Source organism: Salmo salar, chromosome 02 (genome assembly GCF_965601325.2).
Source record: "Salmo salar chromosome 02, fSalSal1, whole genome shotgun sequence".
Taxonomy (NCBI): Eukaryota; Metazoa; Chordata; class Actinopteri; order Salmoniformes; family Salmonidae; genus Salmo; species Salmo salar.
The window spans coordinates 37,309,565-37,336,054 of NC_138292.1; the positions used below are offsets into that span (position 1 = coordinate 37,309,565).

At 42.0% G+C, this 26,490-nt stretch overlaps 1 protein-coding gene across 2 annotated transcripts; it reads left to right on the forward strand.

The window, feature by feature from the left end:
• Nucleotides 1–4,967: 4,967 nt before the first annotated feature.
• Nucleotides 4,968–26,321, forward strand: LOC106581948 (ral guanine nucleotide dissociation stimulator-like 2). Of its 2 annotated transcripts, XM_014164510.3 has the most exons (20): nucleotides 4,968–5,234; nucleotides 6,718–6,887; nucleotides 15,584–15,631; nucleotides 15,755–15,838; nucleotides 16,183–16,346; nucleotides 16,518–16,574; nucleotides 16,757–16,950; nucleotides 17,270–17,376; nucleotides 17,918–18,133; nucleotides 18,840–18,943; nucleotides 19,630–19,714; nucleotides 20,594–20,653; nucleotides 20,979–21,065; nucleotides 21,210–21,242; nucleotides 21,545–21,666; nucleotides 21,795–21,884; nucleotides 22,974–23,067; nucleotides 23,420–23,644; nucleotides 23,860–23,974; nucleotides 24,070–26,321. In XM_014164510.3, exons 2-20 carry the CDS (start codon nucleotides 6,729–6,731, stop codon nucleotides 24,240–24,242), a joined length of 2,217 nt encoding a protein of 738 aa, XP_014019985.3. In that variant the 5' UTR covers nucleotides 4,968–5,234; nucleotides 6,718–6,728; the 3' UTR covers nucleotides 24,243–26,321. The 2 variants fall into 2 exon arrangements, with proteins under 2 accessions (XP_014019985.3, XP_014019995.3); XM_014164520.3 differs by lacking the exons at nucleotides 4,968–5,234; nucleotides 6,718–6,887 and adding an exon at nucleotides 13,884–14,132.
• Nucleotides 26,322–26,490: the final 169 nt, after the last annotated feature.

Consider the following 26,490-nt stretch of genomic DNA (forward strand, 5'->3'; position numbering starts at 1 on the left):
TTTCATTTCTCACAACAACTGGGTGATAACATAACATGGTAATAACCAATGTCAGAATGAGTAACACTTTTACTTATTTACCATTGGTTAATTATGAGTCCTAGAAATTGCACACACGTTCATGTATATCATTTATGAACGGCAGATTAAAGGGCATTTTAAAGTGTCATACCATAACTAAGCACTGACAATTCTATGAGTAGGCAACATAGCCTATAATTTAATAGTCAAAACAACAAGTGATGAGGTGTTTCTTATATGTTATTTGTATCATTAGATTACATGTATTTGTTAATTTGCTTGTTTTTGTCATATGAATGTATCAAGCGTATGGTAGTATTGTGCTCAAAATGGCCACTGGCATTTCTGAAGGATGACAATGAGTTCCTCATTGGCAACACTAGATGGCGAGCACACTACACCTTCTAATGCACTGCTCTGTCAGTGGTGGAGTGTAGTGGTAGGCTAATAAAAATGCAGTGGTGGCATTTAGCTGAACTACAGTTCAGTTCGCATAACTGTGTGATGAAAGAGATGTTTGGAATGTATCATTAGCATTTGGATGAGGGTCGCTTTGAATAATGGCAAAACGGAATTATGCTTCTAGCAGTCTCACAGCAAGATTCACTATTTACCAAGAAAGAATAGTGAGCCAATTAGCCCAACTTTAGTATCATCACAGAAGAGAAAAATGACCCCTAGTCATGTTAATATGGGGCTTGTGCAGGGGTCATAAGGTTGACAACTTGACGCCTTTCATGTGCTCTCCCTTTTGGAATAAAGATGCCTCTCACACACACAGCCGGGCTTTGTGAGCGGTTCTGTCATGAGACAGAGCGGAGGGGAAGCAGACAGTCATGAGCTTCTGATAAAAACTAGGCAACGCTCAATGTGGCTAGTGTCTACAGAAGGGTTTAATTAAGAATATTAGAGTAAACTTTCAGAGATAGAAGGAAACAAGCACCATTAATAGGATAGTTTGCTACTACATCCAGGGGCGTCATGGACAATGCTCCCTCTAATTGAGCACTGAGCAAATTTCAGGTCTGCTGAGCGCAAACTTGAACCGTGTGAAAATGTACTAAAAACCCTGAGGCTGTACCCGCTTTAAGTTACAGTTTTAGCTGTGGCCAAGTAGGCTACTGTGGCTATTTGATTATAATGTAGACCTACCAGAGTGGCCTACCATCAAAAACAATGAAGAAAAAGCATCCCATAATATATTAACATGGAAATAGCTGTTTAATCATTCAGCCTACAGTAGCAGCCAATGTGTGCTGTTCAATGTAGGCCTACATTCCATGAGACTTTAAGACGACAAAAAAAATAGCTGTTTGCCTGACTAGCTATTCAAAGACTTCTAGAATTGTACACGTTTTGTGCTCTTGAAGAAAGCAATAACTCCCCTATTGCTGACTACAAATGATCTATAACTGGGCTAACTCATTAACTAGCAAAGGATATTAACAAAATGTGCACACATGGCTTACGTGCAACTCTCACCTTGATCTCAAAACAAGCGCATCTACTCACAATCGCTCATGCTGTAAACACAGTTCAGTTCAAGGGAAATGGCACAGATCCATCTTTGGAATTGTCTATTTGCATATAGGCCTACTGCAGCTCTGATTGGTTATGCCACACAGGTCTGTTTAGAGTACGGGCTGAGTCATGCGTTTCAATGCAATATAATCCTACTCCGATGTGTTCGGCCTACAACAAAATCTCTTGCATATTTAGTTTGCATTACTAAGTCTTGCAGGATTCGTTTTGTTTCGGTATGTTGCATTAAACGTGGCTAATATTGCATTGATTCAATCACCATTGCCACAGTAAAGGGAAACATTAATAGTGTTAACGAACAGGGAAAACTCTAGAAAGTTGAGTGAAGTTCAATCTCGTGCTTCTCTCCATGGGATGATATTTATTTTGCCTGCGTGGCCCTCTCAGAGATACTTACAGCCTGCACACATGCAGCTTAGAGGGAACTTTAGTCATGAACCCATTATTATGGATGGGGGTTGTTCCCCCCCTCCGTGAGTTGGAGAATTTTGCATTTTTAAAACACCTGAAACATTTTTTTTACCGCAATCTAGAGCCATAATAATTATGACTATGTTAAAAATCTATTTTTCTGCATAGGTTACCTAAGCATACCTCTTTATCTGTTAAATTGTTATTTTAATGAACGATGCACATTGATTCTTCAATACCTTTTATACCTTAGGAGTTTAGTACAACTACCACACTGGTATATAGTATCATAGCCCTAAATATGCTTCTCTGCATCCCCACTAAAATCTGGGTAAAAGATTGAAAGGAATTTGAGTCATTAGTAATTGCTTGCTTTTCTAAAGTCTAGCAACCTTGCCAGCAGGCATGCCAGCTAAGATATTAGACTTGATTAATAGCCTGAAATGGCTTGGTAGCTACCCATGCATACCCCACAAGACATGTCACCAGAGGTCTCTTCACAGTCCCAAAAACCAGAACAGACTATGGGAGGCTCACAGTAATACAAAGAGCCATGACTACATGGAACTCTATTCCACATCAAGTAACTCATGTAAGCAGCAAAATTTGATTTAAAAAAAAAAAACAGATAGAAATACACATTATGGAACAGAGGGGACTGCGAAGCAACACAAACACTAGCACAGACACACATACACATGATAAGATACGCACTCTACACATGGATGTTGAATTGTAAATATGTGATAGGGAGTAGTGGCCTGAGGGAACACACTAAATGTATTCGGTAAAGTGTTATGAAATATAATATCTGTTTGGACTTCTTGCGGTCAGTTTGCAGTCTAGACTTTATTTTGAATTGTGTTCCGGCTCCCTGACCATCCGCTCAAGAAAAAATCGTCCCGCGGCTGAATTTCGTTGATGATCCCTGAACTAGAGTACAGTGCCTTGCGAAAGTATTCGGCCCCCTTGAACTTTTCGACCTTTTGCCACATTTCAGACTTCAAACATAAAGATATAAAACTGTAATTTGTTGTGAAGAATCAACAACAAGTGGGACACAATCATGAAGTGGAACGAAATTTATTGGATATTTCAAACTTTTTTAACAAATAAAAAACTGAAAAATTGGGCGTGCAAAATTATTCAGCCCCTTTACTTTCAGTGCAGCAAACTCTCTCCAGAAGTTCAGTGAGGATCTCTGAATGATCCAATGTTGACCTAAATGACTAATGATGATAAATAGAATCCACCTGTGTGTAATCAAGTCTCCATATAAATGCACCTGCTCTGTGATAGTCTCAGAGGTCCGTTTAAAGCGCAGAGAGCATCATGAAGAACAAGGAACACACCAGGCAGGTCTGAGATACTGTTGTGGAGAAGTTTAAAGCCGGATTTGGATACAAAAAGATTTCCCAAGCTTTCAACATCCCAAGGAGCACTGTGCAAGCGATAATATTGAAATGGAAGGAGTATCAGACCACTGCAAATCAACGAAGACCCGGCCGTCCCTCTAAACTTTCAGCTCATACAAGGAGAAGACTGATCAGAGATGCAGCCAAGAGGCCCATGATCACTCTGGATGAACTGCAGAGATCTACAGCTGAGGTGGGAGACTCTGTCCATAGGACAACAATCAGTCGTATACTGCACAAATCTGGCCTTTATGGAAGAGTGGCAAGAAGAAAGCCATTTCTTAAAGATATCCATAAAAAGTGTTGTTTAAAGTTTGCCACTAGCCACCTGGGAGACACACCAAACATGTGGAAGAAGGTGCTCTGGTCAGATGAAACCAAAATCGAACTTTTTGGCAACAATGCAAAACGTTATGTTTGGCGTAAAAGCAACACAGCTCATCACCCTGAACACACCATCCCCACTGTCAAACATGGTGGTGGCAGCATCATGGTTTGGGCCTGCTTTTCTTCAGCAGGGGCAGGGAAGATGGTTAAAATTGATGGGAAGATGGATGGAGCCAAATACAGGACCATTCTGGAAGAAAACCTGATGGAGTCTACAAAAGACCTGAGACTGGGACGGAGATTTGTCTTCCAACAAGACAATGATCCAAAACATAAAGCAAAATCTACAATGGAATGGTTCACAAATAAACATATCCAGGTGTTAGAATGGCCAAGTCAAAGTCCAGACCTGAATCCAATCGAGAATCTGTGGAAAGAACTGAAAACTGCTGTTCACAAACGCTCTTCATCCAACCTCACTGAGCTCGAGCTGTTTTACAAGGAGGAATGGGCAAAAATGTCAGTCTCTCGATGTGCAAAACTGATAGAGACATACCCCAAGCGACTTACAGCTGTAATCGCAGCAAAAGGTGGCGCTACAAAGTATTAACTTAAGGGGGCTGAATAATTTTGCACGGCCAATTTTTCAGTTTTTTATTTGTTAAAAAAGTTTGAAATATCCAATAAATTTCGTTCCACTTCATAATTGTGTCCCACTTGTTGTTGATTCTTCACAAACAATTACAGTTTTATATCTTTATGTTTGAAGCCTGAAATGTGGCAAAAGGTCGAAATGTTCAAGGGGGCCGAATACTTTCGCAAGGCACTGTATATAGCTTCCTGCCTAGCATATCTTTACTATGCGGTGCACATGAAAAATAAAAACAAACAAGAAAAGGACAAATCTGAGGGGGCACATACCCTTATAGCCCCTGTGGGCATGACACCCTCTAATGCCTTCCAGCAGTGTTCGGGTCAATTTCCTTTTGGAAATGTTTCCCCCTACTGTCGGCATTGGAAAGAAAATGTGGCAGATAGACTATTTCCATAGGGAATTATTGGTTTTGTTCTTAAACCCTAATTTTAAGAGCCCATAGATGACTTGACATTTTTTATATTGTACACCACACACAGTCCACATGGACTATATTTCCGAGATGACCACTTTTCCCCCCTCTCTCAGCCAGCGACACAAGTGTAGGCTATGTTGTTAAACGCGCTGAGCACAAGTCTACAGGAACTGCGCCGTCAGAGCACAGAGAGAGAGAGCAGGGAGGGAGTGTGCTGCACACGAATGTGCTCAGTGCTGCTATCATCCGATAGAAGCTTGCCAGGCAACTAGAGGGGGACACAGATACTGATAGAGGGGGAGAGAGACTCTCTTCCGACGTCGGTGCTGGAACGGATGAGCGCGACATTCGTCCACTAACCGGTTACCGTATATTCCACGGCGGCAGACACTACAGATATCCAATGCTGGCGGAATTTAGCTGACCATAGTTGGACACGCAACATTCAGTAAGTTCGTTCATACGATACAGCCATGAATGACACTTTGTATATTCATCATCTCTTTAATTGCAGGGCCCTCGTGACATTGAATATCATATGGCTTTCAATAAATAGGCCTAAACCTTATGTATTTGGTTACTAAAGAAACGAAGGCTTTACACGCAAACTTTATCATCATATTCCGTTTAATTCCTATAGTGTCTTGTTTCCTATGATTGAAGGTGAACACAATTTTGTTGAGAAATCAATACAGCACCACCCATCGGTTGGTTGAATTGAAAGGGAACATATCCAATTGGGGTGTGACCATCTGTAGCCTAGTTACAATGTGGACTCACTCATGCAGACCAACATGTAATGTTGCCTTCCTCAAAAAGGCAGCAATGTCATGAATGGAAGTTATTCAGACCTTTGGATAACCGTTGGTTGGTTCTGATGACAAACTAACAGTCAGTATATACACACAATTTACAGATATGTTTTCCTATTACCAATATATATATTTTAATAACACTAGGCCTAATTATATGCATGCCCTTAAGACTGAAATACACTTAAAAGTTTAGTACCATGTTTCCAAAGATGATGTGATTGAGTTGATTGGTGTCCCATATAAGCCTATTGTATAACAGTGCATGTAGGGTAGAAAAGTGTATTTAATTTCACAGACAAAAAGCTATATATAACAGGTAGCCCAAATCAAATGAAATTGTATTTGTCACATGCGCCGAATACAACAGGTAGACCTTACAGTGAAATACTTACTTACAAGCCCTTAACCAACAATGCAGTTTTAAGAAAAATTCCTACAAAAATAAGAAATAAAGTAACAAATAATTAAAGAGCAGCAGTAAAATAAAATAACAATAGCAAACCCTTAATTATACAGATAAAGATGAAACATAAAATGTTTGTTCCACCTATTTAAACACCTTTAGCATCATTACTGAAGTAATGACATTAACCATACAAGAACAGCAAGTCTTCTGACATATCCATATGCTGTACATTCCTATACAGTAGCCTACACCACACTTGCTTGGCAAAAAATGTCCTGACACAGTTTCATTAATGTGAACCAGCAATGCATCATCACATGAATATCTGCGTTCTCTAAGTATATATATAGTGGTACATGTCAACATCCTCCTCCTGCCCTACAGTGTAACAGTGTTTTCTAGATTTCCATCATCATGGCAATCCATGTCTCAGGGAGGGAGAATGGAAAAGGAAGGAAGAGCTGGCATTCAAATTCAATGCTGGAACAGGGCACAGTGAAATGTAAATCATCATGTAAACAAATGAACTGCTACCACCAAAGCTTTGGTACACAATTATTTTTATTGTACAGTATATATACTATTGTATTTATTTTTCTATGCCTTTCCGAGTTGGTTAATGTCCATAAACTATGACATATTCTGAGTTGAAAATTGAAATTATCACCAATTAACCCCATATGTGCCTATTGTTTATTTTGTGTCTCTAGCTGTCGGCACCATGATCCCTCGTAGTATGCGAACAGGTGGGATGGACCTGCCAGGGGTGGAGTCAAGGGATGTACCCCTCATTGGCTACCGGCCTTTAGCGCCTGACGATGTTCCCCTCAGCAGCCAATCTGGGCAAGTGACTGACAGTACTGGACTGGACTCCTCTGAGGTTGGAAGTGATTTTATATTTGATTAACTTGATTAGGAACATGTACTGTAAGTAACTCATTCACAGCAATTAAAATGCAGTAGTAGTTTCATTGTGATGACAGAGAAATACAGGTGCAGTTGCACTTTAATACCTGTAAAGTTATGGGGGGCACTGTTTCTTGTTCTCTCATATAACAAACTTTCTCCAGTGGTCTCATATAAAAGAAATTCACCTGATATGGTGAATCCAATAAATGGCTGATTTGATACAGAAGCACATCTGTGACATATAATTTAAAGATGCACTGTGCAGAAATCGCTCTGCCATTTCCTGGTTGCTAAAATTCTAATAGTTTGCCTATTTTCAGTTTATGTGACAAAACAAGCAAGTATAGTGTAGAGCAGGGTTTCCCAAACTCAGTCCTGCCTCCCCGGGTGCACGTTTTGGTTTTTGCCCCAGCACTTCATAGCTGATTCAAATAACCAACTCACCATCAAGCTTTGATTATTTGAATCAGCTGTGCAGTGCTTGGGAAAAAACAAACTATTAGAATCATTACACCATCTAAACCGCTGTGAAAAATCTTTTCAATAACCCAAAATATTGTATTTTCAGCTGTTTGAAGCTGGTGTACAAAACAAATGAAACTGAAGACAGTGAAGCATAGAAATAGCTCACATAGAACAGCTCTACAGCATTTTAGACTTGCTTTCAATGAGAATAACAGATCTATAACTTACTCTATGTGAATTTGGTCGGGTCGCCCACAAAATTACATATTGCAGCTTTAAGTCAGGTTGTCCTCTTAGTCTTGCCCTTTAAAATTGATCCCATTCCTCAGACCAACCAGGGTAGGGGGTTAGGGTATTAGAGCAGTGGTCTGTGAAACCGTGGTGACTGGGCTCTCCTACCAGTTCCTTGCGTAAACAGCAGATGCGGTTGGTCATTTTGATTTCAAAGACAGACACTAAAGAGGAGGTGCTTTCCATCAAAACATGCCAGTGAATGATATGATGTTTGACCACCACGCATTGAATAAAATGCTCATGTCTTGAGATTTCCAAGTAGACTACTGTAACATTTTTGCTAAGATGTTGCTTTCTTGAGCATTACTTTTATGACCATATTACATGTATTTTCTAATATACTTCACTATTTATATCCAGTTGAGTTCGCCTGAAACAGAAAGGGTTGTGTTAGTTGTTTTGAAAGTGTACAAACCTGGACAGGTTGACAGCACGCGTGTTTCTCTCACGATGTATAACCTTTGTTAATGTTCCATTGGCCGAGACAGAGGCTGTAAAGGTTTTATCAGACTAGTTGTGGCAGTCAATTTCTGGGTTATTCTACTCTACTCACACAGCCTTGTTGTTCTGTCACTGATGTCTGGGTTTTACTCCTTTTCAACCCTAAAGTACACAGATAATTGTTTCCATTGTGAGGTATTATACTACTTCATTTATGACACTTAGGCCAATGTCATTTCATCACTTTGATTTGACAAATCATTATATTCACCCAATAATTGCAGACCGCATTAGGTCAATTTAAGATGAAAGCGTGATTGCCATTTAGTTGATTGTCTCTTAATTACATATCAATTAACTCCATCATTTCCCATTGACTAACTCTCATACACTTGCTACTTGGCTTTAGTTCGTAGTGCACATGATGCTCGTCTCATTGGCTTTGACTTCACTTAGCATGCAGTCTCAAGAAACTCCCCGGGGCTATAAAAATAAGTCGCACTGACTCAGGCACCAGCTGCAGTGGTAACTTCCCTCTTGTTCTGTTTGTGTCACATGACATGACCACTGTACTATGTGTCTCGTGTTAAATAATCTATGGGTGGCCACCAGCCGGTGGGTCTATGTGTTGTGTGTTGTACACCTGCCACATCACCATCTCCACTCAGATATCATAGGCCAGGTTTCAGAGGACATTCTATTAAGTGGAATTGAAACAAGCAACTTGTTCACTCTTTATTGAGGGAAACTTAGATGCATGTGAATGGATTTAGACAATGGGGTCAGGCCTCACAATGACAGTCCATCCCCCCTGCAGACAATGAAACTTTTCCACACAGGGAAGCATGTTCTTTAGGTCAGGTTTCATAGATATGAGCTACATTTGTTTTGCAGGTATAGCTTGGTGGAAGCATTTCACTGGTATTTCCGCTTATCTTAAAATGGGGCATATAGTTTGTCACATAGTTCTGTGGTGACCCATATAGTCTACTGAATATTCATTCTGAACAAGAAACAAAGTGTCTTGCCGATATGACCCTGATAGTTAAAACAATCTTATCAACCAAAGATTTAAAAGAGATTTCAGATAAGACTTTGATATAAGGAAATAGAGCAGCTCTGGCATACCACCAGGGCTCACTTTAAAGAGTAGAGATGGGATGCACAGATGAAAGCGTGAGAAGAAGAGCGGGGAAAGATGTGAGGAAGGGGTGGGAGCCTGAGAGGGAGAGCAAGGGAGCTAAAAAAAACAAAACAATAGGCATCTTTAAATAAAACTTCAGAGGATATATCTACGAGCCCCAATTGTATTGCTGTGTAAAGTAGTCAACAATATTGGTTTCAGTGGTGGGATTACGTTTTCACATAACAATAGCCTCCCATTTGCTCACGTACCTATTTGTTCATACTGTATAACAACCATAGATACTCATTTAAAGGGACAAAGCCCAAAATGTCTGATGTTGACAAACAAGTGACGGAAGTAGAACTTGAGACTGTGTAAAGACAGGGGGTGAAGGTGGTGAGATTGTGAGGCTCTTTCCCCCCTGCACCAATGCCTATCGTAGTGGTCAGAGGAGGCCGGGTTGTGAGGGAAAGAGAAAGAGAAACAATAGCAGCTCGTCACGACAGCACGTCCTGCTTCCTGTGTTTGTCTCCGCTCATTATGTACTTCCTCTATGGAGAGAAAATATGGAAATATAGAGACAAGGAGCATGTTGAATCATGAGAGAGGTTCCACATAAAGAGTATAAACATTGAGTTAAAACTAGCAACGATGGAAAAAGTGGGCGAACAAAAGAAAACGTTGGACAAAATCTGTAAACATGAGCAGACAAAATGGGAGATTTGAATGATACAGTATCTGAGGAGAGTCAAGCAAATTTCCTTATCAAGATGTTTCTCATGGAATGAACCTCAGCCACTTACTTCCATAATTATTATCATCTGCTCCCTGAGCCAGCTTTTCCTTACAGCGGAGCAGCCAAGTCCTTGTATTGATTGTTGGGGAAAATGCACTCCAACAGATTCACAGATTTTGTGCATTTGGTAGAACAGAAACATTGTAGGGGTTGTTACATGCCACAATATTAGACATCCTCATTGGTGCCTCTGTTCCATCGCCACTCACAGACTGAGATGTGGGGATTGTGGTTGGTTGAGGTTGATGTGGATGGTCCCAATTAAGTGGTTATACTGAAGCTAACTGTACCAGGAAGAGTTGTAGGTAAACTTAACCTTAGACCTACTGCTTGAGACAAAAACACAATACCATGGAAAAGGAGGCCTACAGTAGACCTACAGTAGACCTAGACCTAGCCTCACTTTTACAACTGCAGTCCCTTAGAAACAGCGACTGTGCTGTTAGCCTAGTTCATAACCCCCTGATTAGTTGAATGCACAGTGCTACTTTAGGCCTACAGTACAAAGGCTTCTCTGTTTTTCGTGACCTGTTGTAGGCTAGCATTAATGACAACACACAAATAATCATCTCCAAAAGACTTGTGTTCTATGTTCTTTCTGTGTACATTGAGCTGAATAAACCAAGGCTAGAAATCCTCTTCAACTGGTTTGCAGTCCATATATTTACTCAACCTTCCTTCTGTCTGTTGCATAGTCATATGTGTGCAGACAGTGCGTTTATAGGTGCCGGTAAACAGAGCTACAAAGGCTAACAAAGGCTAGTAGTCTATGCTAGCTAGAGTTTAAATCAAATGTTATTTGTCACATGCACCGAATACCAGTGGTGTAAAGTACTTCAGTAAAAATACTTTAAAGTACTACTTAAGTCGTTTTTTGGGGGTATCTGTATTTTATTTTACTTTACTATTTATATTTTTGATTTCTTTTACTTTTACTTCACTACATTCCTTAAGAAAATAATGTACTTTTTACTCCATACATTTTCCTTGATACCCAAAAGTACTCGTTACATTTTGAATGCTTAGAAGGACAGGAAAATAGTCCAATTCACGCATTTATCAACCGAATATCCCTGGTCATCCCTGCTGCCTCTGATCTGGAGGACTCACTAAACAGAGAACATCCCTGGTCATCCCTACTGCCTCTGATCTGGAGGACTCACTAAACAGAGAACATCCCTGGTCATCCCTACTGCCTCTGATCTGGAGGACTCACTAAACAGAGAACATCCCTGGTCATCCCTACTGCCTCTGATCTGGAGGACTCACTAAACAGAGAACATCCCTGGTCATCCCTACTGCCTCTGATCTGGCGGACTCACTAAACAGAGAACATCCCAGGTCATCTCTACTGCCTCTGATCTGGCGGAGTCACCAAACACACATACTTTGTTTGTAAATGATTTCTGAATGTTGGAATGTGCCCATGGCTTTCCGTAAATAAAAGAAACAAGAAAATGCTGCCATCTGGTTTGCTTAATATAAGGAATTTGAAATGATGTATTCTTTTACTTTTGATACTTAAGTATATTTTAAACCAAATACTTTTAGACTTTTACTCAAGTAAAATTTTACTGGGTGACTTTTACTTTTACTTGAGTCATTTTCTATTAAGGTATCTTTACTTTTACTCAAGTATGACAGTTGGGTACTTTTCCACCACTGTCGAATACACCAGGTGTAGACCTTACCGTGAAATGCTTATTTACAACAATGCAGTTCAGGAAATAGAGTTAAGAAAATATATACTAAATAAACAAAAGTTAAATTTTTTTTATAAAAAGTAACACAATAAAATAACAATAACGAGGCTATATACAGGGGGTGCTGGTACCAAGTAAATGTGCGGGGGTACAGGTTAGTCGAGGTAATTTGTACATGTAGACAGGGGTAAAATGACTATGCATAGATAATAAACAGCGAGTAGCAGCAGTGTAAAAACAAAGGTGGGGGTGTCAATGTAATAGTCCGAGTGGCCATTTGATTAATTGTTCAGCAGTCTTATGGCTTGGGGGTAGAAGCTGTTAAGGAGCCTTTTGGACCTAGACTTGGTGCTCCGGTACCACTTGCCGTGTGGTAGCAGAGAGAACAGTCTCTGACTTTTTTGGGGCCTTCCTCTGACACCGCCTAGTATATAGGCCCTGGATGGCAGGAAGCTTGGCCCCAGTGATGCACTCGGCCGTACGCACTACCCTCTGTAGCGCCTTACGGTCTGATGCCGAGCAGTTGCCATACCAGGCAGTGATGCAATCGGTCAGTATGCTCTCGATGGTGCAGCTGTAGAACTTTTTGAGGATCTGGTGACCCATGCCAAATCTTTTCTTTTGAGGGGGAAAAGGTGTTGTCGTGCCCTCTTCATGACTGTCTTGGTGTGTTTGGACCATGATAGTTTGTTGGTATGGACACCAAAGAACTTGAAACTCTCGACCCGCTCGACCCGCTCCACTACAGCCCCGTCGATGTTAGGAGGGCCTGTTCAGCCCTCCTTTTCCTGTAGTCCACGATCAGCTCCTTTGTCTTGCTCACATTGAGTGAGATGTGGTTGTCCTGGCACCACACTGCCAGGTCTCTGACCTCCTCCCTGGTTAACATGCTAACATTTGCTTATGCTAACAGCCAGACCTAGCTGCTACTAGTGCTAACAGGCTGTAACCTGAACCAGTCTATCATTGTGAGGCTGTGAAAGTCTCCACCTGTGTGTCAACATGTGCTCACCCGCTAGTGTCGTTAGCCCGTTGAGTAAACAGGGCGTGTTTCCTGCTTTATTAGTTGACTTGGAACATTTATGAACTGTCATTAGCATATGTCACATATTAACCGGTCAGAGCAGCTTACCGATCATTGCACCTGTACACAGCCCATATGTAAATAGCCCACCCAACTACCTCATCCCTATGTTGTTATTTTTTTTTGCTCTTTTGCAACCCAGTATCTCTACTTGCACATCATCATCTGCACATGTATCAGTCCAGTGTTAATGCTAAATTGTAATTATTTCGCCACTATGACCTATTTATTGCCTTACCTCCCTAATCTTACTACATTTGCACACACTGTATATAGATTTTTCTATTGTGTTATTGACTGTACGTCTGTTTATCCCATGTGTAACTCTGTGTTGTTGTTTTTGTCGCACTGCTTTGCTTTATCTTGGCCAGGTCGCAGTTGTAAACGAGAACTTGTTCTCAATTAGCCTACCTGGTTAAATAAAGGTGAAATAAAAAATACATAAAAAAGTGTCAGAGGATATAATGATCCTCAGAGCAGGTTTGTTGAAATGTTGATGATGGAGGATGAGTTTAGTCAATTAGGTCTGCCTCTAGATGTACTCTATTCATTGTAGGAAGAGAGGTAGTCAAACAGGTTTAGTTACAGATGTAGGTCATTCACACAGGGAAAGAGAGTGGGAGAGAGGGAAGGAGTATTGTAAAGAGAGAAGGGTTGAAAGAGAGAAGGTATTGTTCAGCTAATCGCTGCAGGCCTTCTCATTGTGTGGAGGCTATGTGAGTCCCCTGTGTGTTCAACAGTTGAGTCTAATATTATATCATCCCTCTCCTCTGTCTGTCTGTCTGTCTGTCTGTCTGTCTGTCTGTCTGTCTGTCTGTCTGTCTGTCTGTCTGTCTGTCTGTCTGTCTGTCTGTCTGTCTGTCTGTCTGTCTGTCTGTCTGTCTGTCTGTCTGTCTGTCTGTCTGTCTGTCTGTCTGTCTGTCTGTCTGTCTGTCTGTCTGTCTGTCTGTCTGTCTGTCTGTGAGTGAGTGAGTGAGTGAGTGAGTGAGTGAGTGAATGTGTGTATACGTTTGTATACGTCTATCTCTGTGTGTGTTACGGGTGTGTCCATGTGACGCAGGCACACAGAGGGGGTGGCCCTACCTAATGACGGCTCCAGGTGCGTTTGTGTGTTAAGTCCCAGAGCCAGACTAACTGAAAGACAAAGACAAACAATCCCTCGGTCATTGAAAAACGACGGTCAAAGAGGAAATAGGAAACTAAAAAGGCAGATGAAAGAAAGTGGACAAGATGGTGTTTGTAGCTTTCTTGTGAAGTTCTCAAAGAAGCTAAAGGCTTGTAGCCGGTCTGGACTTGTCGAGACAAAGGTAACTTGTGTTTTTTTGGGTCAATGTCAATCAGATACAGATAGGGGGAAAGAGAAAGAGCAACAGACAGATATGAGATCAACAACAGAAACATGCTGCAGTAGGTAGAGCAACATGTTCTGAACCTATGTCATGATAATAGAGGGACTATGGATTTTTATTTTATTTTTATTTAACCTTTATTTAACTAGGCAAGCCAGTTAAGAACAAATTCTTATTTACAATGATGGCCTACTCCGGCCAAACCCTAACCCGGACGACGCTGGGCCAATTTTCCACCGCCTACGGGACTCCCAATCACGTCCGGTTGTGATACAGCCTAGAATTGAACCAGGGTCTGTAGTGATGCCTCTAGCACTGAGATGCAGTGCCTTAGACCACTGCGCCACTCGGGAGCCCAAAAATAAGATACTTGCACTTTGAATGAAAATGATGCATAACTGAGCATGGGCCTTTGGTACTCCAGTTAATTTGAATGAGGAAGTGGTTACTGAAGGTGATTATAGAAGGCACCTCAGCATGTCAAAAAAGGAAACTGATAGACACGTTATAGGATATAGCAGCTGTTGCATAACTGTGATGTCTGGTCAGTGGTCTATATGACCTGCTTTGAGCTTAATGGATTTGCACTTATATGTTGACCTGGATATTGCTCATCATCCTATTGTGGTTGGATCTCAACTGAAGGGGGAAGTTACTGCAAAAGGAGGCAGTGAAATGCCCTAAATAGCTTTTAAACGTGTTGACGTTGTTATGGTTTACATGTTGAAGGATTCACATATGACCAGTCGGACTTCTGTTTGTGAAACTGGTATGGATTGTTGATGTCAGACCAGTGATGCATGGATTTTTCAGCATGGAAAATCCCATTTTCGTGGGTGTAAATGGCAGTGGAAGTGTAAACGGATATATCCATGAATATATTACCCCCCAGGTACATTAGGATGTTTTGCTATTTTACTCATAGTAGGCCTGTTTCATGGAATGGTTCAGTGAAACTGTGAGCAGGTCATTTCAGTACAGTATCACAGCTGTTTTGCAAGTATTCAGATGGCAAGTGTATTTCATGTAATGTTATCATTTCTGTTGAAATGATGTATTGTTTGTGTTCCAAAACATAAGAAAGATGTTGTGATCCATTGGTTTAGTTGCATTTACAATTTACTGTGTATTGTTTTGTTTTAAGACGTACTCTACTTCACTTACGACCTTATCAGATTCTGGTAATATTTCACCCATGTTTGTTTGTTTTTCGCTTTTCAACCCATTCAGATATTTTCTGTTAAGCTGCTTTGCCCTCTGAAACTCCTAAATATTCCTGTTTATTATTGTACAATTCTAATAACATAATATGATTCATGGGGACGTCGGGGCTTTATGCTAAAACCTAAGGTTCTGCTTCTGGTCATGTGACAGTACTTATATTTATTGGATGTTATTGTATTCCACAGGGGGAGACTTCCCCCATGAAGACAACTTGGTACTGTCCTCTGGACTTGGTAGGTCAATGCAACTTGAAATATGCACAAATAACTCGATTTTGGTGACAGTGGGAGGTTTGTGCGAGAGTATGAGTTATGCCCGTATTTTACTGACTCGTACTCTTTCTCTCTCTTCCTCAGTCTACTGTGTTGGAGGAGGAAGAGGACGGAGTGATATACAATGTAGTGGTGAAGCAACAGCATGGCGCCCCCACCAGTGCAACAGTGAGAATACATAGCATTATACACTGCACAGAAATGACAGTATAATTGCACCTTACATCCTTACACGTTATCTTTGTCTGAATTGTCATGGTCAAGTTGTTATAAATCTCTCTATTTCTTGCTCTATGTCCCCCCCCTCTCTCGCTTTCTCTCTCTCTCTCTCTCTCTCTCTGTCTCTCTCTCTCTCTCGCTTTCTCTCTCTTTCTCTCTTTCTCTCTCTCGCTCTCTCTCTCTCTCTCTCTCTCTCTCGCTTTCTCTCTCTCTCTCTCTCTCTCTCTCTCTCTCTCTCTCTCTCTCTCTCTCTCTCTCTCTCTCCCTGTCTCTCTCTCCCTCCCTCTCTCCAGTCCAGCTCTCGTTCACAGTGTGTGAAAGCGGGAACAGAGGAGAAGCTGGTGCAGCACCTCCTCCACTCCTTCGCCATGGGAGACTCCTCCTTCATCACCATCTTCCTCTCCACCTATCGCTCCTTTACTTCAACAAAGAGGGTGCTGGACATCCTCATCGACAGGTAGGGAAGACAGAAGCAATGCATTGCACACCGGTTGTATGTAGTGTTACAAAACATTTTTGAAGTGCTGTAGAAAGGGAAGGAAAGGAGACGTTGTGATGCTTCTGCGTTTCCCTGAAGAAATCGTCTCTTATTCAGCTTTTTTTTCTCTTTTCTTCCCTCTTTCTCCAGATTGCAACATCCACCAGGAGAAAGTACAAAGAGTCAGACTAGGCAACCCTTCAACAGGTGAGTTTAATACTATATCACCCCTGTGTGTGTGTGTGTGTGTGTGTGTGTGTGTGTGTGTGTGTGTGTGTGTGTGTGTGTGTGTGTGTGTGTGTGTGTGTGTGTGTGTGTGTGTGTGTGTGTGTGTGTGTGTGTGTGTGTGCGCACTTCATGCATTTGTATATATTTTCTCCCTCTCCCAGAGCAGTGTGTATGGTGTTCAGTATGTGGCTGTCGGAGTATCCTGAGGACTTCCGCTCTCTGGGAGAGCCTGGTCTACTGCTGCGCCTGGCCCCCCTGCTGCCCTCCGACCCCTCTGGGACAGAGATCAGGGGTCGCCTCCTCAGACTGGCAGAGGAGCTCAGTGAACAGGCCCTACTGCCTGACTCTAGTTCAGGTCACTATACACTCTGGGTTTATGACAGTCCTGGCACTGCCAACCTGAGGTTATATGAGGATTTGTGGGTGGCATAACCGTAGATATCTATGGAGAGAACTCTTCTCCAAATTGTTTCCAGTAGTTTTCTGTAATGATCTTTAGCGTTATATTCCCACTGTCTGCTGTCTACCATCCAAATCTGGTGGAACCTGCTTCTGTAACAACCACCCTAATGTCTCTTTCCACTGCCAACCCGACTGAATAAGCCTTTCATTTGTATCAGTTAATATAGACCTACATGCATTGGGATTAGTATTGAATCATCTCTGTCTTTTAGATAGGACCACCCCCAGCCTTCCTGCTGACCCCACTAAGTTTGATCCCACCAATATCCTGGGCTTCCCCGCTGGGCTGATCGCTGAGCAGCTCACCAAGATAGAAACGGTGGGTTTAAACCTCTGACCCCTACAGTATTATTACTCCTCCTAACCTTGTATAGATAATGGGAACATGCACTTTACTACAGTCTTAATTGTGTTCCTCTTTTTCTATTGTTATGTCTCTCTGACCCTTTCTTACTCATACTGGACATGTTTGCCACTTGCAGTCTCTCTGGCTATGCCTTGCTGTCTCTCTCTCTCTCTCTCTCTCTCTCTCTCTCTCTCTCTCTCTCTCTTTCTGACTGTCTCTCTTGGTGTCTCTCTCTCTCTCTGTCTCTCTCTCTCTTGGTGTCTCTCTCAGTGTCTCTCTCTTTCTCTGTCTCTCTCTCACGCAATCTTTACTCACTGTCTACCTCTTATTCCCTCAATCCCGGTCCCTCCCTCACTCACTCTCACTCACTCACTCACTCACTCACTCACTCACTCACTCACTCACTCACTCACTCACTCACTCACTCACTCACTCACTCACTCACTCACTCACTCACTCACTCACTCACTCATTCACTCACTCACTCACCTCTTCCCCCACTCTCTCCTAACAGGAGCTGTTTGTGCGTCTGGTCCCGTACCACTGCCTGGGCTCCCTGTGGTCTCAGAGAGACAAGAAAGGCCGCGAGGATGTATGTTGGTCCGTCCGGGCCACTGTACGCCAGTTCAACCGGCTGGCCAATGCCGTGATGGCGTCGTGCCTGTGGCCCACGCAACTCCGCAGCCAGCAGAGAGCCTGCCTTCTGGAGAAATGGATCAGCGTGGCAGAGGTCAGCCGGTCATCATTACAATAGAATAACTTTATTGTCCACACACACCCGTTGAGTTTGGAAGCAGCATTCCTCTGGAGGAATTTCAAGGTTAAATATCTCGTTCAAGGACACAACAGCAATGGGTTTGGGATTTTGATTTGAGGTAGAGAATGGGTTGCAGAATACTAAGCTGTCTTTCTCAAAACATGAACAAGACTACACTGTACTTGACTTTCCGCATAATACTTTCCTCTCTCTATAAAGGTGCTCACAGTAGATGTTTTACTGCCATCCTGTAACTTAGAAGAACATTAGCAGCTTGCAGCAGGGCTGTTCCTGCTGACGCCACACACACAGTCACATACACTTTCTTGCTTACTTGCTTACACGATCCCCCCACACACACACACACACACACACACACACACACACACACACACACACACACACACACACACACACACACACACACACACACACACACACACACACACACACACACACACACACACACACACACACACACACCGTCCGCAGGTTGTTATGGACACACGAGCAAGCTGAGTCACTGCCAGACGTTTCTCTCCTTCACGACTAAAAGCCTAGCTAGCTCCTGTGTGTGTGAAGGAACTTGTTTGGAAACACGCACAATATCACACACACTCTCAGGCTAGATATCATGCAGGTATTCTCAGACAATGCTGTCCTGTGTGTGTTTCAACAGGAATGCAGAGCCAGGAAAAACTTTTCGTCTCTCTACGCCATCGTGTCTGCCCTGCAGAGTAACCCTGTACACAGACTAAGGAGGACGTGGCTAGAAACCGACAGGTTGGTGGAGGAAGCATTTCGATTGGTATAACAGAAAAACATACTTATTCTTTAATTTTTTTGTCCTTGTATGTTTATTGGATAGAGAGCGATACACTCTTAGAAAAAAGGGTTCCAAAAGGGTTCTGTGGCTCTCCCCAAAGGAGAACCCTTTTTGGTTCCTGGTAGAACCCGTTCTTCTATGTGGAAAGCTGAAGAACCCCTTTTGGTTCTAGGTAAAAGGAGAGTGTGTTGAAATGGGCGGCCTGATTTGTACTCATGCTACATATGCACTGGAGGCAGCAGCTTAGACCACTTGACCACAGCAAAACGTACTTCTATTGCAGATGTTTTCATAGTATTGTCATTCTCGTAACACTATCATTGTCATAACTGTCTTCTTTTTTCTTTCTTTTTTAACAACACAGCTATTTCTAAAACTCAGGAATTGAATCACATTGTCATTGATATAACACCATCCTTTCCCATAGTCAAACATATATAACGTTCCAAAACACTACAGCAGTTGATCATCTCATCTTGTTATAATTTCCCCAATCGTAGCTAAACTAATCATGGCTAGCTGATTCGTTTGGACGTGGATTATAGTAAGGTCTAGTAGACAGCAGAGAAATGTCAGTCCATGCCCCTAATACCTTCTTTGGGTGCATGGCTCATTGTTGTTGTCATGTGACTCTGTCTGACAGGGAAGCAGTGAGGAGATACGAGGAGCTGTCCAACATTTTCTCTGAGAAGGACAACTACTCCCAGAGCAGGGAGCTGCTGAAAGAGGTGAGTCACAGTGATTGAGAGTTACTGCACACACGTACGCACACACACACACACACACAACACGCATGTACTGTATGTACATACGCATGTCACACACACACACACACACACACACACACACACACACACACACACACACGGAGACACAGACACACACAGTGCACTGACAGACATCCCATAATACAAGCAATATGAACTAAGGACAGGTCTCATGTGAAGTGTCGTCACAGATCACACCAATCGTGTTTACGCGTCTCAAATTCATATACATTCAAGAGCGGTTGCACTACACAGATCCAGAGTAAGTACTACTCCAGGGCTAAAAATCACTTTGAATCATGAATCATGCCTTTTAACCCAGAGGAAGGCTTAATCTGGGGGTTACAGCCTCTCAATGTCAACGTCCTGTCAATCTAAATTCACCCGTTTCTAAACATGTATTGTGTTTAGGATGCATTGTGAGTTTCTGACGGGGGTCTGGAAATCGGTAGGATTAGCAGCATTTTCATTCACTGTTTATACGTTGTGCATGCATCGATACCTTACATTAGCTGCAATTTCACCAAGGCATCCACACAGGAATTCATCGAAACATATGACGGGGCTTTCATTTGAAAGCTTCACTCCAGGCTTTGATTTTGGAAAAATATCACACTGCCTTCTGCTGTGCTTTTATAATTTACCAAGTAAGCTGCTTCCTTACCCTCTCAGTTTGTCTGGAATTGAGGGCCTACTACCCAGTTACTACCCAGTTACTACCCAGTTACTACCCAGTTACTATCCAGTTACTACACAGGGTTTTAGAGCACATAGCCATGGTTCTAAATTCTACATTGTGTTCCAGATTATCATGCTTAGATGTTTGTCTGTGTTTTGCAGGAGGGCACTTCGAAGTTCGCCAACCTGGACGGCAAGATGACCAACAGGAGACAGATAGGAGTAAGTGCTCTTATAAGCGAGTTTGAAGTCACTCACAAAGCTCATTATCATTTTGCCTTGAAGGAAGAAGCATGGAATGTACTGTACAAAGGGCATCAAATAACCCTTTGCTGATGTAACATAATGCAATGCTGGTAGTTCTTCAATATAGGAATCTGTGATGTTTAAGTAAGGACAACTTGATATACAGTACATTCACCGGTCTTAACTAAGTTTCTCCGTTGAGCATGCACTGAGTAGGCTTAATCTGTGTCTGGGAAGCCTGAAGCCCCATGCCTCTGTTTTTGGTTTTCATTATTCTCTACCCCTCCCCTCTCTCACACAGTCCAGTGCCCAGGGCACAGTACCCTACCTGGGGATCTTCCTCACAGACCTCACCATGCTGGACACGGCCGTCAAAGACAGACTAGAGGTGAGTCCCTTCATATACAGTCATTTATCCCCCATCATGTGTCCATCAACAGGAAGTTGGTCAGAAGCCCTGGTGGTGAACTTGTAGTTGGTTTACCAAAAAGTTGCATTGACAGTGACATAATATCCCGTTCCTCCATTTCAGAACGGCTACGTCAACTTTGACAAGAGGAGACGAGTAAGGGATGCGGTCAGGGCCTTTGCACTGCTGCTGTTTAAATTCCTCATCACCCATTGTCCACATGTTGAGTTATTCCAGGATCCAGACCAATTCATTAGCCTCTGGCTCAACATAGCAGATGGTCTTCATAAATTGCTTTTCTGTTGTGCCTCTCATTAAATGTGTGGCAGTGTATTGAATTCTGGAGCAGTGCCTCCATGCACATATTCATGTTTAACTGCTAGCATTTCAACTGATAATGTGCCATTAGTACTGGAGAGTCATTTGATGTTCATAATGAATGGTTTTTCTCTTTGCAGGAGTTTGAGGTTTTAGCTCAGATCCGACTACTGCAGTCCTCCTGTAAAAACGGTGTTTTCATCACTGACGAGGCATTCCTACAGTGGTACCAAAGTGTACCCTCGCTAAATGAAGAAGAAAGGTAAGCCGTGATTATCTTTTGGTTTTATTCATTTTACAATCAAACCATTCAAGTTTGTACATACATGTTATTTCAAACGGAACACTACAACTCTGATGATCGCTAATCACATTACATGATGTCTGCAGTTACAGACTGTCCAATGAAATTGAGGTGCCGTGCGAACCGAGCTCTGGTCGTACCCTGAACCCTACAGTGATCATCACACGGTGCCCAAAGTAATGAGGCCTATTATTACACTCTACACACAACATACCGGTAGTATTCACTGCAGATACCTTTCACTATGTATAGTGAAATACATTGGTTATATGGGCTCAGTACTATTGTAAAAGAATGGCCAGTCAGCATTTTCTGTGAACTATACTACACTACATGACCCAAAAGTATGTGGACACCTGCACGTCAAACATCTCATTCCAAAATCACGGGCATTAATATGAAGTTGGTCCCGCCTTTGCTGCTATAACATCCTCCACTCTTCTAGGAAGGCTTTCCACTAGATGTGGAAACATTGCTGCGGGGACTCGCTTCCATTCAGCCACAAGAGCATTAGTAAGGTCGGGCACTGATGTTGGGCGGTTAGGCCTGGCTCGCAGTTGGTGTTCTAATTCATCCCAAAGCTGTTCAATGGGGTTGAGGTCAGGGCTCTGTGCAGGCCAGTCAAGTTCTTCCACACCGATCTCGACAAACCATTTCTATATAGACCTCGCTTTTTTCAGCACTAGGCAGTCCCGTTCTGTGACCTTGTGTGGCCTACCACTTCGTGGCTGAGCCGTTGTTGCTCCTAGATGTTTCCACTTCACAATAACAGTACTTACAGCTGTAGCAGGACAGAAATTTGTAAAGGTGACATCCTATGACGGTGCCACATTGAAAGTCACTAAGCTCTTCAGTAAGGCCATTCTACTGCCAATGTTTGTCTATGGAGATCGCATGGCAGTGTGCTCGATTTTATACATCTGTCAGCAACGGGTGTGGCTGAAATAGTCGAATCCACTAATTTGAAGGGGTGTCCACATATTTGACTGTCAAATTTGTAGTAACGTGGCCATAAGAAAACAGTTGTGGAGAATTGACTTGGGGGGGTCTGGGGGTAAGTACTCCGTACTTTTTTCCATAAAAAATATCCTCACACAGTACAAGAGCTGGTAAATTAACATACAACATTGGAAAGAGCTGAAAACCAAACTTGGACATTTACTATGTATTTCTCAGGGGTTGAGTAAGATGTTTTGTAGGTTGTTGTCATGCAGATTACGGTGCATGATGAACATACATGATATGATTCTCTCACCTCCTTACAGCCTGAATTCCTCCAGGACCAGCCTTGTTGCTGACAGTGACAGTCATTTTGACTTCCCCTCCCCCGTCTGTCACTTTCTATCCAAATTCACTAAGGTAATTACAAAATAAGACCTAATATTTACAGCTATTTTACGTACTTTCCCAAAAATATATTTGCATTGCCAGCTAGAATTGCAGAGCGTGTAATTACTATTCAGGTACAAATACTCGTAGTTATTGCTAAGTAACTATTGCTGTTTCCTAGTAATCAAATATGATTGTTTTAAAACAAATGCATGTCGTAAAAACATACAGAAGAGCACTTTTAAAAGAGGAAAATATTTGATCTTTTAATTCTCTTCTGTGTCTTTTTATTTGCTTTGGCCTTCACGAAACAGCCACTTTTTATCTTGTCATATCAGTAAGTATGTTTTTTAAATTATTTTCATCACTATTATCATTTCAGCATATGAAATCCCCCTCAGTTTCCTGTCTGGATGTTGACTCCTCCCATCCCACCAATGACCCCATCCCGTCTGCATTGACACCATCCACTCCCGTCAAATCACATCGTCGATCAGTCTCCTGTGGCAACAATCCCACCAATAACAACAAAGGGTCTGGGCCTGAAATGCGGATTGTCAGGATACGGATGGATTTACAAGATGGGAATATGTACAGAAGCATACTGGTACTGAGCCGAGATAATGGCATATTTTTAGAGATTTGCCTTTTTTGGTATCAAATTATACACTGCACTGCACCCTGCACTCATGACTATTTACTTTAATCCACAAATATCCGTTAATGATAGTAATCCAAAATATTTCCTCAGGTTGTACACAGGATATTATAACTAGGAGTCAAGCTGTCTGGTATTGTTGTTCTTTTTCTCTGTTTCCTCAGGTGACAAGCAATGACAAGACGCCCACTGTGATCAGTTCTGCCTTAGAAAAACACAGTCAGGACCCCAAACAGGCACCCAGATATGAGCTCATCCAACTATTGCCCGAGGGAAAAGGTAAAGACATTTCTCAACCCGACCATGCGAAGTCACTTTAACAGTTCTCTGTTCATATTGATTGTAGTGATGACTTTTCTTGTTCTGCCCTGTAGAGTTGGTCATCCCTGCCACAGGAAACGTCTTCTATGCCATGACTTCCTCTAGTGTGGACTTCCTGCTGTGCAGACAAGGAGGCAACACCCCTTTTCGCTCTCAACCAATCAGCACAGAAACCAGTGCCACCTTTCCTCGAATCAAAGCCAAGGGGCGGAGACTGTTTTTTTGACAACAACTCTTTCCCAAATAGACATAATGTAGCTAGTTCTTCTCAAGGACAGGTCACGATAAGAATGCAGGCAGATATCTCAGTGAGATGTGGCCTTGTCTTTCCTAATCTTTTTCCAAAGTGGAAACACATTCTGACCGAGTTTCAAGCAAAATGTATCCTGAAACCTGTCTGAACTTGTTTGATGAACATGTTCTTACCTGGGACATTTCAATAAATATGCTGCCTGTTTGTGTACACCAGGGAAGTCCATTAGTGTAGAAGGGTGCATGTCTCTCTCGTTGGCAATAAATACTACTTCAAATATACACCGAGAACAAGACCAGTGCAAATCTTTAACTGATGGTGAATGGTGCTGTTCCTTAAGTCTCTCTGACCATTGGCATCTAATTTCCTATTTAACCAAATGGAATAGCTTTGTAACCAAGAGCAACTGAGGAATCCAAATCATCTTGAGTATTTGAGGAATGTGCCTCAGGTTTCATCATAGAGATGAGTTGATAGTAAAGAACTTCATTAAATCAAAGTATTTGGGCGATATGACCTCCTTGAATTGACCATGACCACAACAAAGTTGACCATTTCTCCATAGAGAGTGGATACAAGCAGCATGACAACATATTAAGTATTGCAAGGCGTTTGAAGAATATGAATGGTGGGGAGAGCACTGGGCTGACATTATGACATAATGCATCTGAATAAGTGACAGACAGAGTCACTGAAGCCTCTCATTATAGCAAAGCACGGGGGCTCATCAAAATGTTTTAACTATGTACTTTGTGGATGCATATGTTTTTTATGTGTTGACGATGTCATGATTGTGTTTACGTTCACAAGGAGCAATCAACAAGTGTCAGAATGACATGTTATTCATTTTGAAGTAACAGGAAATGTATGAAATTGCCCCAAATTGCAACCATTTCAAATGGGCCAAGACGTTACAAAGATAAACATGATCATTTCACTTGGGTTTTGTGCCATACATATTGAATGATAGCTCCGGTAGTATCTTATGTAAGACACAACACATATACATATACAGCCTTGCCACTCCCATATAGAAGTCCTATTTTGAGTACTAACCATTAGGCAAAACAACATCAACCCACAAACTCTTAACCTATGTTGTGCGTATTGAAAAGATGTCTACCATTGCACCTTAATGCTAAACTTTTCAATACAGCATAAGCTAATCTTTATTGCTGGTCTCTGAATGGGTTTAGCTGCTAGTTGGAATGGAAGTCTGTCTGAAGTGTACTTCAACCAGTGCTCCCAAAGTCAGTCCTCAAAGACCCATGCCAGGTTAGTGAGTTATTCTCACCAATCACTGAATGATGTTTAATTGTTATGTTCTCTGACGTTTGATAGAGATCTGACAGCTATAAGGTTTCATTATGCAATGGCTTTAGTCCAGGAACTGAATGTAGAGGGTTTTGCAGAAGGCTCTGCTTCTATCCCATGTGGATGAGACCAGTAGGAAGGAAAACCTGTATGCATAAGGGCGCATGGGGAACAGATTGTGGAAGGCCCTAACTGATGAACTCTTGTGAACTCTGGTCATACTACCCAGTGCTGTTGAAGTCTCTACTAAGGCTGAAGCATAGACACGGTAGTTCCAGGGAGAGGAGAGAGGATTCTGGGTAACGTAATTTGACGAAGTGTTAGCGCCAGGCGAAGCTACTGATTGTTTAGTGCCTTTCTCTCATTGGTGCTTGAGCCACTTAAAGTGTCCCAAATGGCACCCTATTCCCTATATAGAGTGTTACTTTTCACCAGAGCCCCATGGACCCTGGTCAAAAGTAGTGCGCTTAATAAGGTGCCATTTGACATGAAGCCTCTGTGATGTATGCATTGGAATGTACAGTACATATGATGTACATTCACAGTGCTGTATAAGCTGGCATGTTTATGCACTACATATGCCCCATTTGTTTTTGTGTGATACATTTCCTTTTTCTATGAATGCATTTTGATGTGACGGCAATATGAGGAATTTCTATGCAACTCCCCGGATGTGTGCTATAATTCTGCTGTGTCTATTCTTACCAAATAAATGTACAAAGATGTACATCTAAAAGATTCAGACTGTGGTTTAGTATCTAGCTTGTTGGTGGATGAGGAAGTTTAATGAAGAACATTATGCAAAATATTTGTGCACCCCGCAACAACAGTACTTTCTTTATTTGGACAGGTGACAGTCAGTATCTTTGCCTGTTTCAAGCTAAAAGCTGAAAAAGTCACCAAACGT

Coding starts and splice junctions, on each gene's coding strand:
- LOC106581948 (XM_014164510.3), top strand. CDS start 6,729: ATGATCCCTCGTAGTATGCGAACAGGTGGGATGGACCTGCCAGGGGTG. Junction 21,066..21,209: donor CCGTCAAAGACAGACTAGAG/GTGAGTCCCTTC, acceptor CCTCCATTTCAG/AACGGCTACGTCAACTTTGA. Junction 21,885..22,973: donor ATCATCACACGGTGCCCAAA/GTAATGAGGCCT, acceptor ACCTCCTTACAG/CCTGAATTCCTCCAGGACCA.